Source organism: Leptonychotes weddellii, chromosome 7 (genome assembly GCF_054177405.1).
Source record: "Leptonychotes weddellii isolate Sample4059 chromosome 7, ASM5417740v2, whole genome shotgun sequence".
NCBI lineage: Eukaryota > Metazoa > Chordata > Mammalia > Carnivora > Phocidae > Leptonychotes > Leptonychotes weddellii.
This window is the reverse complement of record NC_138375.1, coordinates 96229613-96247717: the sequence shown is the minus strand read 5'-3', so window position 1 is coordinate 96247717 and position 18105 is coordinate 96229613. Positions and strand designations below refer to the sequence as shown.

General features: G+C 40.4%; 1 protein-coding gene across 2 annotated transcripts in view; it reads left to right on the top strand.

Annotated features, from left to right (window-relative positions):
* The window catches only part of NLN (neurolysin), a 93588-nt gene that overhangs the window by 43605 nt on the left and 31878 nt on the right, over window positions 1–18105 (top strand). For both annotated transcript variants that reach the window (XM_081825694.1, XM_081825695.1), the window contains 3 exons: window positions 10052–10159; window positions 12806–12908; window positions 13528–13688. In XM_081825694.1, the coding sequence (XP_081681820.1) occupies window positions 10052–10159; window positions 12806–12908; window positions 13528–13688 (372 nt within the window). The remainder of the gene's footprint in view (window positions 1–10051; window positions 10160–12805; window positions 12909–13527; window positions 13689–18105) is intronic.

Here is an 18105-nt window from a genome sequence, read left to right as displayed (position 1 = left end):
AGGACTCACAGAAATGGCTAATGAATATTTTCTGTGGGTCTGCCTTGAATGTTTTGGTCTTTTCATTACCAATGTTCATTTGCTTCCTAGAGTTTCATTATGTCTTTGCTTTGAATTTTTATTTTCATGACACTCAGCAGTTTGTTTGGAAAACAACCATTGTTTTATAATCCTACACTTTTTTTTTTAATGTTGCATGTGTCTTTATGCAAAACCTCAAAAATTTTGTTCTTTTTAGCAAATATGGCAAGAGTTTAAATAAAAAAGCAGTTTTATTTCAGATGTTTTATATGTAACTTACTAAAGAATATGTAATCAAGACTTTATTTAGACGTGTAAAATGTTCATGCTGTCTGTCCTCTCATATCAAACAGGCACTTTTCCCCCTGTAATTTATATTCATCTCTGTCGTTCATAACTGTTCATCTTTAGCACTATAAAAATAACATAAATTATAATAACTTTATGACTGTTCCTTATTAGTTGCATTGTTTTATTCTTTTGACCCCAGTTATTATTCTATGTGATTCAAATCATGGCCCTTACAGTCTCCTATATTTTTTTAAAGACTTTATTTATTTATTTGTCAGAGAGAGAGCAAGCACAAGCAGTGGGAATGGCAGAGGGAGAAGCAGGCTCCCTGCTGAGCAAGGAGCCCGTTGCAAGACTCGATTCCAGGACCCTTGGATCATGACCTGAGCCAAAGGCAGGCAATTAACTGATGAGCCACCCAGGCGTCCCTACAGTCTCCTATTTTTTATTTCATCCCCCCAAAATCTAATTTCCTTTCTAGCTCTATATTATATATGTATTTTAGAACTTTTTCCCAGAATTTCTAATTTCCTTTGATCAACTCTGTTTTCATTCTGACTTCTAAGTTTTCATTTGGGACTTTCTAGCCTCAAGAAGGTGTTGCAATCTTAATGTTATATGTCCTATCTAATGCTTTTCTCTGATTTTTATGAATATTATCACAATATGGGAGGTTTGTCACTTTAGATTTCTTTGTTACACTTTTAAATTTTGTATATATTGTAGTCTGATCCCATTAAATTGGGAATAAACTGCTGCCTGTATAGTATACTAGTGTTCTATGCCAACTAGACACCAGTGGATTCATCATATTTGTTCATTTGTTTGGGCAGGTTCACTTCAGCGTTTTTTTGTGATAATTTATAGTAGGTGCAGAATTGTTTCCATAGTTTTTCCTTTTTCCCAAAAGAGTAATTAATTATTACTATACATGTCGATTGTTGTGTGACCATTTTTAAAAGCTTTTACAATGTCTGTTAAGGCTAGATCAGAATAATAAAAAATAGCTGTTGTGGTTTTTTTAATGCACTAGAGCTTGTTTAGTGAATTTAGTTACCTTCAAACACCTTCCTTGACAAATAGTTGTGTTTATTTAAGCAGTATTTATTTTATTTTACTTTATTTTATTTTATTTCTTGTATAGTTAACATACAGTGTTAAATTAGTTTCAGGTATACAATATAGTGATTCAACAATTCTATATATTGCTCAATATTTAGGCAGTATTTTTTAAAATCTGAAACTATCAGTATGAGCTTTCCGGTAGCATTGGACACTTTAACAGTGGTAAATCTCATCCCATTCATAATTAAAAGACAAAGTTATGGGCACCTGGGTGGCTCAGTTGGTTAAGCGTCCAACTCTTGATTGTGGCTCAGGTCATCGTCTCAGGGTTGTTAGATCGAGCCTCAAGTCGGGCTCCATGGTGGAGAATCTTCTCTCCCTCTGCCCCTCCCCTCCACTTGCTGTGTGTGTGTGTGTGTCTCTCTCTCTCAAAAAATAAATTAATTTACGGGGCGCCTGGGTGGCTCAGTTGGTTAAGCGACTGCCTTCAGCTCAGGTCATGATCCTGGAGTCCCGGAATCGAGTCCCGCATCGGGCTCCCTGCTCCGCGGGGGGTCTGCTTCTCCCTCTGATCCTCTTCCCTCTCGTGGTCTCTGTCTCTCATTCTCTCTCTCTCAAATAAATAAATAAAATCTTTAAAAAATAAAAATAAAAAATAAATTAATTTAAAAAAAGACAAAGTATGGCGCCTGGCTGGCTCAGTCATTAAGCGTCTGCCTTCAGCTCAAGTCATGGTCCCAGGGTCCTGGGATCGAGCCCCACATCGGGCTCTCTGCTCGGCAGGAAGTCTGCTTCTCCCTCTCCCACTCCCCCTGCTTGTGTTCCCTCTTTCACTCTGTCTCTCTCTCTGTCAAATAAATAAATAAATAAATCCTTAAAAAAAAAAAAGACAAACTATATCTAAGTATTCTATTTATTTTTCTCTGTTATGTTCTACGTAAAATATGGCAACCATGATGTAACATGTAAAGCCTTCATTAAGCTGGGTAATAGGATCTTAAGTTTATATGAAGTCAGCAATTTCAGATGTGATCTACTAAAATGAAGGTGCTCTGAATAATACTGAGGTCTCAAGATACCACCAATGTAGACAATAATCTATAAAGGTCTTAATTCAATCTAAAATGTTATTTTAGCTCTCATGTCGTTCTTCACTTAGGATTGATGAATAGAAATATGAAATTACTTTTCATAGTTCTTTATGTAAAATCTGTGCTCAATAAGGCTCCCAGTTGTCTACTGATGTATATAACCTCTTCAAAACTTACTGGCTGAAAAGAGCAGCAATCATTTTATTTTCTGTCACAGTTTCTGTGGATCAGGAATTGAGAAAGGAAGCATTTGGGTGGCTGGCTTGGGGTCTTGCGTGGGTTGAAGGCAGTGGTGTCTGGAGCTGAAGCATGCGGAAGCCAACCAGATATTTCTCTCTCCATGTCATGTCTGGGCATCTCCACATTGTCTCCTTATGTGCTTTGGGCTTTCTCACAGCATGGTAGCGTCAGGGTAGTAGGACATGTTTCGTGGAGACTCAGGACTCCAGCAAGGGTGTTGCAGCACACTCCACAGAGGCTGCATTGCCTTTTCTGACCATCTCAGAAGTCACATAACATCACTTCGGCCATACTGTATTGATTGACTGCAGTCTGCCCAAATTCAAGGGACACTACATCTCAGTGTAAGAAGTATCAACTAATTTGCAGTCATGTTTCAGAATCTCCAAAATAAGTCATGTGTGACTATAGATGGATGAAATTATAATTGAGCCTGAGACTAGTGTACCATAGTTTTCCTACGTCCTTCCTAATGTATGGTTAGTAGTTTACATTGGCACAGCGTTGTAGTTATCTAATTGAACTTTTATACCAATCTTGTGAGGCATCCCTTTTTATAAACGGAAATACTGAAGCTCAGAAATGGTAACTTCCTAGGAGCCACAGAGGTAAATGTGTACCTCTTGGTATACTTACTCAAAACGAAAGTGAGGAACAGGTGGTGACAGATCTAAAAGATAGGCCTTCAGTAACTGGTGCTAGGACATGGCTTATCCATGTAGGAAAAGGAAAAATTGGATCTCCTCCTCACAACCAAACTGAGAAACTGCTTCTAGAAGTTTATATAGAAATATATCTTTATGACACCTGAGCAGTGAAGTATTTGTTAACTGCAAAGTACTAACTGTAAAATGACTGATAAACATGACTAAATTAAAACAAAGAACTTCTGGAGCGCCTGGGTGTCTCAGTTGGTTAAGTGTCCGACTCTTGGCTTTGGCTCATGTCATGATCTCAGAGTCCTGAGATTGAGCCCCTAGTCAGGTTCCCTGCTCATCAGGGAGTTTGCTTAAGGATTCTCTCCCTCTTCCTTTGCCCCTCCCCCCTGCGCCCCCCCCTTTCTCTCTCTAAAATAAATAAATCTTTCAAAAAAAAATAAAGAACTTCTATTAATAAAGTGAAAAGACACTAATACTGGGGCACCTGGGTGGCTCAGTTGGTTAAGCATCTACCTTCAGCTCAGGTTGTGATCTCTGGGTCCTGGGATTGAGGCCTGCATGAGGCTCCCTGCTCAGCTGGGAACCTCCTTCTCTCTCTTCCTTTGCCTCTCCCCCTCCTTGTGCGCGTGTTCTCTCTCTCTCTCTCAAATAAATAAATGAAATCTTAAAAAAAAAAGACACTAATACTAAAAATACTGAAATACTTAAATACTAAATTAAGAAATTTGTAAAACGTGAAACCAGCAAGTATTAGTACCTAGGATATATAAAGATCTACTACAATCAATAAAAAAGGCAAACATCCCAAAAGAAAAATGAGCAAATGACATGAAAAGATATTTCAGAAGAAACACAAATGGCAATTTAACATGTCAGCCTCATTAGTAATCAGGGAAGTGCAAATGAAAGTCACAATAAGATACCATTTTTACTCACCAGACTGGCAAGAATAAAGAAGTCTAACAGTGGCCAGTATCTGTGAGTGTGAATCAGTGGGAATGTTTATGCCCTGCTGGTAAACGTGTAAATTAATTCAAAAATTAGAGTAATAATTAATTTGGAGGAAAAGTTGGATCTCACATTCTCCATATATGGGGGGACAGCATATCCTCGCTGTCCCCCACCTCACTGTTTACCTAGAAATACTTTTGCGTTTGTACACAGGTGAAATTGGACAAATGTTCATAGCAACATAATAATAGTAAAACACTGAAACAACTCAGATTTCCACCAGCAGGAAAATGCACCAATGAATTTTAGTATATTTACGTTGGAATATTTTATAGCAGTAAATAAACTACAGCCTCATGCAACAGCAGGGCTGAATCTTAGTAACAATGAAAGAAAAAAGTTGCAGAACACTACATATTGGGATATCATTTTAGCAAGCTCAAAAAGAAACAAAACTAAACAATGTATATGTAAGTGGTAAAACTGGAAAAAATGTTTAGTATAAAAGTCAGGAGAATGGGGGCGCTTGGGTGGCTCAGTCGTTAAGTGTCTGCCTTTGGCTCAGGTCATGATCCCAGGGTGCTAGGATTGAGGCCCGCATTAGGCTCCCCGCTCTGCGGGAAGCCTGCTTCTCCCTCTCCTGCTCCCCCTGCTTGTGTTCCTTCTCTGGCTGTCTCTCTCTCAAAAAGTCAGGAGAATGGTTATCTGTTGCACAGGTAAATGCAGCAGTGTTGTTACTATTTTATTTCATAAATTGAAAGGTGGATTTAATTTGTCTTTATAACGTATGTATGTAATTTTATTCATTTGTAGATTAAAAATATTACATGCAAATTTAACATGTTAAACTTAGCCTTAATTCCACCAGAAGAAAAAAAAGAATAAACTAAAACAAGGGGCGCCTGGGTGGCTCAGTTGGTTAAGCATCTGCCTTCGGCTTAGGTCATGATCCCAGGGTCCTGGGATCGAGCTCCACATCAGGCTGTCTGCTCAGCGGGAGCCTGCTTCTCCCTCTCCCTGCTGCTTGCCCTGCTTGTACTCTCTCTCTCTCTCAAATAAATAAATAAAATCTTTAAAAAAAAAAAAAAAGAAATTAAAACAAGCATTTCCTCATCCCTTTAGCTAAAAACTTGTCCAGGTATCAAAAGCCAGCAGTCAGGGCCATAGGTCTTGGCATTTCCCAATCCTGACAAAGGTTTCTTAGTTGTTGGCTAAGAAGCCAGTAGAGGCTTCATAGACCCTCTTTCAAGCCATGTTGGTAAGAAAAATGTGCAGTGTCTCCATGTTAAAACAATCCAGGCGGGTGCCTGGGTGGCTCAGTCGTTAAGTATCTGCCTTCGGCTCAGGTCATGATCCCAGGGTCCTGGGATCGAGCCCCACGTCAACCCCCTCTCCCGCTCCCCCTGCTTGTGTTTCCTCTCTTGCTGTCTCTCTCTCTGTCAAATAAATAAATAAAATCTTTTTTAAAAATTAAAAAATAAAACAATCCAGGCATATAATATTTTATTTCAGTGGGTTGCTAACTAATAAGCACAGAAGAGGGATTCTTTAGTGAAGTCGGAGTCTCACTGATGCCAGCTGAATCGAGAAATACACATATCTATTGTAATATTGTTTATATTTTTTTCAGAGCCCTGGGCTTTGGTCAGGCCAATTCATCTTAGCCAATTAATGACTTAAAGTTTTAATGTTAAAGTGTAAAACAATAGGTCATGGGATTAAGTAAAGATGCTTTTAAGCACTGTATGGTCTCCTACTCTACCTCAAGGATATTCATCTTTGTTTCTCCAGTATCTGGCATAAGTAGGAACTCAGTGAATGTATGCTGAATGCAACTGAACTGGCCGCAGTTAAAATGTGTCTTCGTGAAGTATGGTTTCCCACTCCCAGTGTCCTCACTGGGCCTCTGGCTCATACCAAAACAGGGGCTCTTGTAGTAGTATGTTGAATATGTCAGCAAGCAGGCCTTTGTGTGGCCCCCCTCTCTGGGAGCACAAGCAGCTACCTAAGAATGCCCTTTTCACAATAGTCAGATAGAAACCTAACAGAAAACATAACATTGAAGAGAACAGGAAAGAAAGAAAACTGCAAATATAACCCATTTAATTAAGTTATGCCTCTCTCTTAGCTTTTGCAATAGGATCTGTATTCTACTCTGTTGTTATGTTCTGTTGCTTTAGCATATTCAAAGCTTATGAATCCATTTTTCTAAATCATATTCAAAGAAGTATACTGTCTTAATTTTCAGGGTTCTTTTAACAGTGTATTTTCTACTTTGTATACACGATATAGAAAGTCCCCCTGAAATTATTTTTTATTTACATATTTTAGGAACTGGAAATGTGAGGGTCTTGCAAAGAAAAGGACACAGTTATGGGATAGATGGTGGGGAGGACTGGAGAGAAATTAAAAAAATCTTCACTTGTTTGTAATGAAATTTTGAAGAATGATAATAAATTAAGGTGTTGTAATGTAGTGGTATAATATATTGGGGAAAGTATCAAAGTAAGAATTTTGCAGAATTTGTTTCTCCCCATTTTTACTAATAAATAGCTGAGTGATATTAGGAAGATCCTTTAAACATCATTTTCTTGTCTGTGATATGAGTATATAAGCACATGTGTTAAGTGTGTATCACAAATGCATGCACACGCGTTCACACTTTTATATAAAACCTCTTTGTTATAGGAGGAGGTTAGGAAGACACTAAATCTTGTCACCGCAGAGATTAAATAAAGAGCCTCTACTGTCGGATAATATAAGTTTGAAAATTACAGAAGAGCACTTTAGGCCTTCCCCCGCCCCTAAAGAGGAGAAACTTCACCCAAAGATGTCTGAGACCTGGTTCCAATTCAAGTGGATTAAATTCTTATTCAGGAAGGAAGGTGCAACTACGGCAGAGCAGTCTAGAAGTATTGGCTGATTCCCTGTTAGAAAATCCGTAAGCAGTAATTCTAATCTTGCCTGGAGATTATAAGGGAGAATATTCATATGATCAGCTCTGGGACAGGAATGTGCTTTAGAAGCACATTTTAGAAGTGTTTTACTCCTACGAGAGCCCTCCAGAGATTTCTGAGACCTCAGAGTCTGACTGGCAGATGGTGCCTTGTTACAACTGAGTCGGAATTTTAAGTGTCATTTCTGTGGTAAGTCAAATATTTCAGTACAGATAGTCATATTTTAATTAAACCTGATTCGGGGCAGATTTTTCTCAGAACATCCTTCTACCTGTTTATGCTTGTCTTACCTTTTTGGGGAGTCAATAGTTTTTACCTCATCAAGACCATGAGTTTAAATTTACTGTACTGAGTATGCTTCTAGGCTTTCTGAAGTAGCAGCCCAAGTACTCACTCCAAGATACAGCAAGTCCAGGCGCTCCTCGTATGTGAGCCCTTCCTGATCGAGTGTAGCATAGAGTGAGAATTCTGCTCACATCAGCTGCTGAGACTTGTCATGAGCCTAAGCTCAGGGCCATTGTGACCAGGTGAACCCAAGAACCCAAGTACTAGGACACTGCTGTCCAGCACTGTGCCCAGCTTCTGCCTTGGCTCACTGCCCTGCTGGAAAGGCCCTCTGCTCGGGATCTCCGCCTGCATATTTGGGTCCTTCACAACTTACCCAGCTCTCTCTAGGCCCTTCTTATGGGGGATTTTTTTCCTCTGTCCCTGCTACATATAGCTCCTGCTTAGATGCTCCCCAACCTTACAACACCCAGTATTATATCTTCTAGAAACTCCTATTCCTGTGCCCCACACCTCAGGACATACTTCCTGGTGCTGTTAAAACCAGCCTTGATCAACCCAGGTTAATCACTTGCACATGAACACTGTGACTTGAACTGTTAGCCATCCCTAAGGGAGCCAGCCCACAGCCCTGTTATCTCCCTGGCCATTATGGGTTTCTTCCTGTTGCAGGCACCTACTGCTGGGATCCCAGTGTGTGCCAATACCAGTTAGGAAGGGTTCCAACCCCAGTCATGCCAGCATGCTCAGAAGTTCTCCAAGGATATAAACGGAGGTTATTATGGAAAAAGGTATCTAACTGTTCTCTGCCTCCACTGAGAATAAACGCAGAGGAAACAGTGAGTAATGTGCACAAAAGTGCTTTAGTACTAGAACATAAAATTTTTTATTGATAGGTAAAGTGAAATACAGATCGTTGTATTAAGTAGTACCCTCAGTTAAAATACAGCTATTGGGGGGGGCCTGGGTGACTCAGTTGGTCAAGCATCTGCCTTCGGCTTAGGTCATGATCTCAGGGTCCTGGGATTAAGCCCCTGTGTAGAGCTCCTTGCTCAGTGGGGAGTCTGCTTCTCCCCCTCCCTACCCTCCCTCTGCCTCTCCCCCCTACTCATGCATGTTCTCTTTCTCTCTCCCCCCCAAATAAATAAATAAAAGCTTTAAAAAAAATAAAATACAGCTATTTGCCCACTGCAACAAAATGTGAAAAATTACAGTTACTGCAGCAAAAGCATTAACACCAACAATCTAAAATGCAGGCTCTAGGGGCGCCTGGGTGGCTCAGTTGGTTAAGCAACTGCCTTCGGCTCAGGTCATGATCCCAGAGTCCCAGGATCGAGTCCCGCATCAGGCTCCCTGCTGAGCAGGGAGTCTGCTTCTCCCTCTGACCCTCCTCCCTCTCATGCTCTCTGTCTCTCATTCTCTCTCTCGCAAATAAATAAAATCTTAAAAAAAAATTTAAAAAAAAATAAAATAAAATAAAATGCAGGCTCTAAAGCTAAACATTGTTCTTTCAAAGATGTATTTCGTTGGGAAAATATAAAGCTGAGGGGTGGGTAGCCCAGGTCTTGATGGAGAGAGAGAGAGTGCACCCAATGGTAGGTCTCTAAGGCTCTGGAGACAGATGTCCCTCATTGGCTCTCACCCAAACTGAATCCATTACACCTGCTGAGTCTGTCCGGAGTGCATTTCCTCCCAGGGACATGAACTGGCCAGTCATCCAGATGTGCCATGTATATTCTGCCACCTGTTTTGAAGAAACATCTGGTATTTTTATTACCTTGCTATTGCCGGGGGAATTTTCCATTCTCCTCGAGGGCCCCCCATTCTTTTGAGTGATGTTGTTTGTGTTGCTGCATACAGGTTCAAATGTTCTGTCCAGCTTTCCTCCTTTTTGTGCAGTGTTGACTCATTTTCCCCAGATACTTGTTCATATGCTGCTTGCTGTAGTCTCTTGATCTCTCTTGCCAAATGACAGTAGAGCATTTTTGAAGTGTTGGAAGCCTTTGGCTGGGGTTTTATCCAGCTGTCCTTGTTTGGTATGTTGGCAAAAGAGTCCCACTCTCCATTTGTGTAAAATTTGCCCGTTATTTCTATTCCGGCCTCTCAAGTGGAACCAGGTTAGCAAATGATGGAAAATTAAATCCAGATGATTTGTGATAAGGAGTATGTTTTTTGAAAAAGACCATGGTCATAGAGAATGCTCAGAATGAGATTATGCAAATGTTTCTTTTATCACACTTTCAAGTGGCACTCTTGATTCTGATGCAAGGCAAGGCAATTCTGGTTAGCTTTTTATTAATTTTTCTCTTTTAAATGAGCAAAGCTCACTAAAGCATAAAAGAAATTAGGTCTTCAAAAGAACCTGCCTTGTAATCACCTATGTGCTTCATAACCCAACAGAGATGATGAATAAATTTGCTTTGGTCTCACAGTTTATAATTTACCCGTGCACTATTATAACAGAAATGGTTGTCACACTCTTTCATTTCAGGAAACATGTGATCTGAGTAAGATAAAACCTGAAGCCAGAAGATACTTGGAAAAGTCCATTAAAATGGGAAAAAGGAATGGGCTCCATCTTCCAGAACAAGTACAAAATGTGAGTTTGTGTTTCTTTTTCTTACTGGGAAAAAAAGAATAAATAAAATACAACAAAAAACAGGTTGGGAAACAATACATTTGTAATATGGAAAATAATGCATAATACAAATCCATTTACAATGTATTTGGTAGTCAGTGGTTTTAAATTCTACAACTCCTCTTAATCTCATGGTGACTGACAGACAACTGATAATTGTTTTTTTTTTTTTTAATCCTTTGCAAATTATATTTGTTTCATGTGTGCTGGGCTTATTTTCCCTGCTCTGTTTTACATTTTCTTATGGCTGGTTCCAGGTCTTAATAGTTGATTTGCACTCTCCACACTCCCTTGGTCACTGGTAATAAAATTTTTATGATGGAGAGTTTTAATATAAGCACTTTGGAATGGAATACCCTATGATTAAAACAGTTGGCCCTTGAACAACCTGGGGGTTGAGGTGGCAACCCCCCTGCACATTCAAAAATCCATATAACTTCGACTCCTCAAACACTTAACTACCAACAGCCTGCTATTGACCAGAAGCTTTATCCATAACATAGTCGATTAAGATGTGTTTTGTATGTTACATGTTTTAGATACTATCTTCTTAAAGTAAGCCAGAAAAAAGAAAATGTTGTTGAGAAAATCGTAAGGAAGAAAAAACACATTTATAGTACTGAACTTTATTTATTGAAAAAAAATCTGTATATAAGTTGCCCTGGATGGTTCAAATCCCTGTTGCTCAAGGACCAACTGCATATGCCCTTTAAAAGCAGACAGATTAGCTACTGAAAAGTGCTTCTCAAACTTTTTCTTTTGTCTAATGCTAATCCGGTCTTCCAGTTTCAGAAGTAAATCCAGCTACAGAATTAAATCATTCTTCTTAGACAGGACATATAACCCATGATCTGTTTCCAGGTCATTCTTCTAAACAGTAGAACAGGAAACAAGTGTGAAAGACATCCAAACCAGGTGATGTCAGCATACTACTATGTAGATATAACTGAAGGTACCACTGAGATACAGGTACCTTTCTGTCACGTAAATGCCCTTCGAACACCTTGTATCCTCTTAACCTAGTTAGAGGAGAAATGTGTGACTGATCTCACTTACCTTACCTTTTGGTCTTCCAGGTCAGTCATCATTTCTGTTTGAGGCATTGTATTAGTTGCAATGTATTTACAACTGACAAAACTCTGTTGACACAGTTTAAACAATAGAAGAGATTTATTTGCTTGTATTAACTAGAAGATCCACCATCCAGAAGGACATAGAGAAGCTTCCCTCAAACCTCCCCTCGTGTCTTAATGGCCCAGATTGGATCATATGCCTAATCCTGAATCCCCCTTCAGTCAGGAGAATGCCAGGCCTGGCTTACCTGAACCAGTCAATACTCTAGTGGGGATGGGACTACCTAACTGCTGTAGAGTTACCCTGGAACTTCAGATAGGCTCAGATCCCACCCAATCTACAGGGCTAGTGTAGAATGGGGGAAAGGTGGAAGAGAGCTTGGGGTGACAACCGGAGTGTCCAAAAACAGTGCTGCACAGTATGTGTTCAGTCAGCAGACTCCACTTTAGTGCACATCAGAATTACCAGGTCATTCTTCTACACAGTAGAACAGGAAACAAGTGTGAAAGACATCCAAACCAAGTGATGGTTTACAGCAAAGCTGTGAAAGCTCTGAGTACAGGATCCCACCTCTGAGAGTGTGTTTTAGTTGGCTTGGTGTGGGTCTCAAGAATATTCATTTCTAACAAATTCCCAGGTGATGCTGACACTTTTGGTCAGGGCCATGCTTTGAGAACCATTATGGTTGATGTAAATTTCATTATCTAGCATTTTTAGAAGATGGGACAAGTTAATAAAAATGTTTCGTGTTTTTTCTTGTGGTTTCCTTTTTTGCTTCCTTTGTTTTCACACCTAATAGTTTTTATACAAATGTTAAGGCCCATATCACCTTAGTTTACAAAGGTCTATAAAACTAAGACATGACCTTTTTTCCAAAGCAACCATAGAATTAATTGTCTCAGTTTACTTCAGCACCAGATACTGATTTCTACATTAAAACTTTGAATTGGAAAAGATTGAAAGATGTTAATTATTAACAGGCTACTAGAATCATTTATTCACCCAGCAACTATTCATTGTGTGTATATATTATGTGCCTGAGTCTGCTTTGACTCAACCTCCTAAATTTATTTAGTTTCTTACGAGTTTATGACTAATTTCTTTTTTTTTTTTTTAAGATTTTATTCATTTGAGAGAAAGAGAATGAGAGAGAGCATGAGAGGGGGAGAGGGTCAGAGGGAGAAGCAGACTCCCCGCTGAGCAGGGAGCCCGAAGCGGGGCTCGGTCCCGGGATTCCGGGATCATGACCTGAGCCGAAGGCTTAACCAACTGAGCCACCTAGGTACCCAGTTTATGACTAATTTCTAACACATCACTGGGATTGCCTTTTTGTACATGTTGCATACAGATCCTCACGGACACAGCATAGAAGATGGCAGGAAACTATTTTATGAAACACATCATTAAAAAACATACTTCCTGAGGGTTGGGCATAGAAGCCAATCTTCATGTAAAAGTGAAACTTATTTGATGGCATTAAAAATGAAAGTTTCTTTTTATTGTTAATGTTCTATATTTGTATCTTCTGTTCAGGAAATCAAAGCAATGAAGAAAAGAATGAGTGAGCTATGTATTGACTTCAACAAAAACCTCAATGAGGACGATACCTTCCTTGTATTTTCCAAGGCTGAACTTGGTAAAATTCTGGGTTTTTTCTGGTTAAATAATATAATTTAGGAAAATAATGTTACCTCACAGTTTGCCAAATCAAGGTTGAAAGAATTCTTTAAAAAATGATCCAGTACCTTCTACAGAACCTATCACCCCTTCTACAGAAAAGATAACCGAACCATGCCTAGATTTTATGCTAATAAAAGTATGTATACTATTTCTAGAGATGCTCCAGAGGAAATTTCATAATATTTCTTGGTAACTTATGCTGGTGTTTAACAGCCTTCAGTGCCTTGAAATTTTTTACCTTATAATATCCCCTACAGTATAACTTAAACTAGTCTCTTCTTAATTTGTTCTGGATCTTTCTTGGCTTAGTTTTGCCTGTTCTCCATCAAAACACCATCTGCACAAGTACACTGAAGCCTGTTCATAATTTGAATTACCATCTCCTAAGCCACCTGTCCTCTAATCACCACCCCCATTCCAGTAGCTTCAAAATGATATTATAAGGGTTGTCATTATTTTACTTGAATTTCAATTACTCCACAGAATTCCTAGAGCTTCTTAAAGGCACCATGCCAATGCTAAATAAACTAATAATGAGTGGAAAAATTGATGTATGAGAAAATGATTTCTTGCAGGTGCTCTTCCTGATGATTTCATTGACAGTTTAGAAAAGACAGATGATGACAAGTATAAAATTACCTTAAAATATCCACACTACTTTCCTGTCATGAAGAAATGTTGTATCCCTGAAACTAGAAGGAAGATGGAAATGGCATTTAATACAAGGTGCAAAGAGGTACTCTGAATGTTTGTCTTTCTTTCGTTTTTGTGGAAGATTTTAAGAAAAGGGTTTGCTTTGTTCACCAGTGTTGAAGTTAGCTTCAGAGACCAACATGCCTATTTGAGTATTATGCCTCCTAATTCCTGAAGGCTTTTAGCTTTCCCTTGCTCACTGGTAGCCTTGGTGTGGCCACAGCCTAAGCTGTTCTAATTAAAATAGAATGGGTTAGGGCGCCTGGGTGGCTCAGTTGGTTAAGCGACTGCCTTTGGCTCAGGTCATGATCCTGGAGTCCCCGGATCGAGTCCCACATCGGGCTCCCTGCTCAGCAGGGGGTCTGCTTCTCCATCTGCCCTCTTCCCTCTCGTGCTCTCTGTCTCTCATTCTCTCTCTCTCAAATAAATAAATAAAATCTTTAAAAAAAAAAATAGAATGGGTTAAATAAACTAAAAGTTGTATTCTTTCACCAAGTCAACAGTCCAGGGCTGGTGGAGCACCTCTCTGTCCTTAACAAGTGACTTCCAAGGCCATTCCAGCTGTCACCATTTCCTGGCCTATTTGGAAGAGGGAAAATAAAGGACAGAGACACCCTGGAAATGACATACATCCACTCCATTCACCTCCTATTGACTCAGATTCCATCATCTAGTCGTACCTAGCTGCAGGGGAACCTGGGAAATGTAGTCTTCAGTTGACGGCCATTTGCTCAGCTGAGGGGATTCTATTACCAAAGGGTAAAAAGGAAGAATTAGAAATGCATTCTCAGAGTCAGCTAGACAGCTCCACCACAGTCTGCCTCTCCAGATGACTGTGAGTGCCTTTTTTCCCACACATAGAACCCATTTACCATATGTCAGACCATAACCAGTTACTGCCTTGAGCTCAAAGACCATGACGTCTGGAACTCTCCCCACTTGGAGCTTCCTCATGATCTAGCAGTCTATGAAAGAGAGGGCATGCTGTCTGGTCCATTCATCCCCAGGACACACGCCCACTGGTAGAATAGGAACACAGTAACCACACTAAAAACTCCTATATGGAAAAGGAAAGAATAGAAAACATACAGCAGGCCCATACCAATTTTCAAAAACTGTTTGGCAGGAATTGTGAGGATTCCTTGCTCTGATGAAGTTCCTTGAATAGCTCATTAAAGTGATTTGGGGTTTTTTTCTAGCAGAAATTTGTTTAGCAATTGTACTACATGATCCCTGGTTTTGCCTGCCAAGAATTCTTTCTTGTCTGTTACCCTCCACGACCATATCCTGTGCGGCTACTAGTAAGGATTCGTGCTGATGCTGGTTTGAAGCCTGAGGGTTCCTTTAGGGATCAAATAACCACAAGCTTTTGCAGGCCAAGCTCATGATGCCTTTGGTAATATAATACCCTCAAAAACTTAGTAGGTTTCTTGTCTGTTTGCATCCAGTCAGATTCATGTTAAAATAATTCAACCCAAATAATATTTTTGGTCAGTCGTTCTTAAACCTTCCAGATCTTTTTATATTGGTTCCTGTATCCTGTCCATCTTGCTTTTCCTCAATTTAATGGAATCTGCTTTGGGGCCTTCTGAAAGAGTAGGCTTGAGGAGGAAGGCAGCATTCTCAAACTAATCTCTACAGTTCAGGAAATCTGAGTGACAATCTTTTCTCTGGTATTAGGAGGACAGAGCAATTGTCTCTGCCATCCATCTGAAGTCCTAGATTGTAAGGCACAGACAGAACCTCTGTTAGTAGAAGTCTTTTCCTTCCATCTTTGCAAACTGAACATTCTCAATTGAGTTCATCTCTCTCGTAATCTTTCTAAAAGTCACAAATAGCAACAAATATGCACCAACATTAGTTTTCCCCAGAAGTTCCCCTAGAGCTAAGCCTCAGTAGGTAATTGTTCTGCCTTCCAAGTCATGACATGAAATCGTTTTAACAAATGTTACCCATGGTATAATGAGGATTGCCAGCTTCCCAGCCGGCACTGTGTCTGTCCTCACCTTCTCTTCCTGTACAAGTTTCGTTATTCTCAGAGCAGTACCCTATTCCTAATAGCAGCCTCTGTGGGTATAAGGGTGCAGGTTAAGCAGCTACACAAAAGCCAACAAAAAGCACAGTGACTCAAATAAGATAAAAGCTGTTTCTCTTCAGAAAGGATTAGTGGTTGGCAGAGGCTGGGGCCACTGGGGAATTACTGTTTAATGGTTACCGAGTTTCTGTTTGGGGTGTTGGAAAAGTTTTGGAAACAGATAGTGGCAGTGGTTGCACAACAGTGTGAACTGAACGCAATTAGTGCCATTGAATTATACACTTAAAAATGGCTAAAATGGGAGTTCCAGCAGATGTGGGAAGGAGAGTGGACCCCAGAGAGCTCTGAGCAGCCCCACCCCCATGGCCCAGGAACCATCACACCCGGCAGGAGGTGCAGCTGCCACAGCTGGCCCAGTCCCCATCACTGTCACCACCAGCAGCAAGTGGAGGGAGGTGACCCAGCCCCCGCCCACCCTCTGCTCTTTGGACACCAGGCTCAGCATCCGGGGCAGTAGCCTCCGTGGCGCCCACTGGCAATGACAAAGTCATTACAACAAAGGTTCTGGAGACAGTAAAGTGGTTCCATCGACAGGAATGAGACCGAGGAAGATGTGTTTGTATACCAGACCGCCATAAAGAATAACCCCGGGAAATACCTGCGCAGAGTAAGAGAGAGCGAGGCTGGAGTTTGATGTTGGAGGAGGAGAGGGTACCGAGGCACCACGATTCCGCAGGGGACCTCCAGTTGAAGAAAGTAAGGAAAATTAAGATGAGACCCAACATCAGCAGCCACCTCAAGATCCTTGCCGGTGGAACTTCGGTGACCCACGCAGATGCCCATAAAACCCCAAACCACGAGATTTTGCAGAGACAAAACCAGCCATTCTACAGCTGAGAACTGGTTGGCTTGTAAGCCTGAAAGGGCAGGGCTAAGTAAATGTGGGCTTACCATCACTGACATCATCCGGTTTAGTCATCCAACAAGAAGAGGTAAATAAGAAATTCCAGCAATAAGAAATGAGCAAAAGATTGGAGCTGAAGACCTTAAGTGCTTGCCTTTTGCCCATTGAGCAGATAACCAGAATTTCTAATCTGCATTATCTATGCAGCATGGGGTTTCTATTATTTTTACCTAAAGATGTCCATTTTTGGTAATGATAAATGTGTTTGGGTTTTTTTTGTTTTGTTTTGTTTTTTTAAGCCCGATTTTTTTTTTTTTTCAATACGCCATTAAAGGTTTTTAAATTGTTTCATATCTGGTCGAGTTGAGACTTTTAAGAACCTCATTTTTAATTTGTAATAAAAGTTTACAACTTGATTTTTTTTCAAAAAATCAAATGGCAAACACCTGTTAAAAGGTCTAAATTAATTTTTTAAATGGTTAAAATGGCATTTCTTTTTCTTTTTTTTTTAAAGATTTTATTTATTTGAGAGCCAGAATGAGAGAGAGAGAGAGAGAGTACATGAGAGGGGGAGGATCAGAGGCAGAAGTAGACTCCCCGCCAAGCAGGGAGCCCGATGTGGGACTCGATCCCGGGACTCCAGGATCATGACCCGAGCCGAAGGCAGTCGCTTACCCAACTGAGCCACCCAGGCGCCCTAAAATGGCATTTCTTATGTTATATATGTTTTACCACAATTTTAAAAGAAAGGTTTATTTCTCTTGCAACTAACAGTACAGAGGTGAGTGATCCAAAGCTTGGTATTATGACTTCTTAAGTCTTTGTTGTCATATGCAGTTTGCAGCTCGCAGGACAGGCATCTGTAAAGAGACGACCCAGGAATTTTACTCATCGCCTCTTTGAGAGTCCCTTGTCCCACTGTAGATCATGTGGCCACAACTAGTTTTGTTCTTTTTAAGCAATAGGTCTAATTCTATGATTTCCACAAACTATACGTGAAGTTTCTAACCATCACAATTCAGTTGAGAACAGAACGTTAAGTTACAGGCTGTGGGGAGAGAAGGCAGCACCAGTGGCGGTACCTTCCAGTCCGGTTGGTCTAGGGGTGGGGGTGGAAGGAGAAGGTCTTGTTTACTCGGATCGATACTACATTGTGTTGAAAACAAAATGGACTAAAAAGCAACTACTCCTCGATGTTGGGGTGGAAATGGGTGGAAAGAATGAGTCCTTCAAAGCAGGAGGGGAGGCAGGTGAGGGAAGGTTCTGTGGCTGTGACCCCAGGTGGTCACTCACGCTGCTCCAGACTGTCCTTGGTGTGTGATCTTCCTTAGAAACATGTCTATGAACATGGTTTAATTATCGGGGGAGGGGGGTATTTTTCTTTCACCTCAACATTTATTACTTTCTCCAAGAGATGGCTTTTCCTTTTATTGTTAAAAAAAAATACGGGGTGCCTGGGTGGCTCAGTTGGTTAAGCAACTGCCTTCAGCTCAGGTCAGGATCCCAGGGTCCTGGGATCGA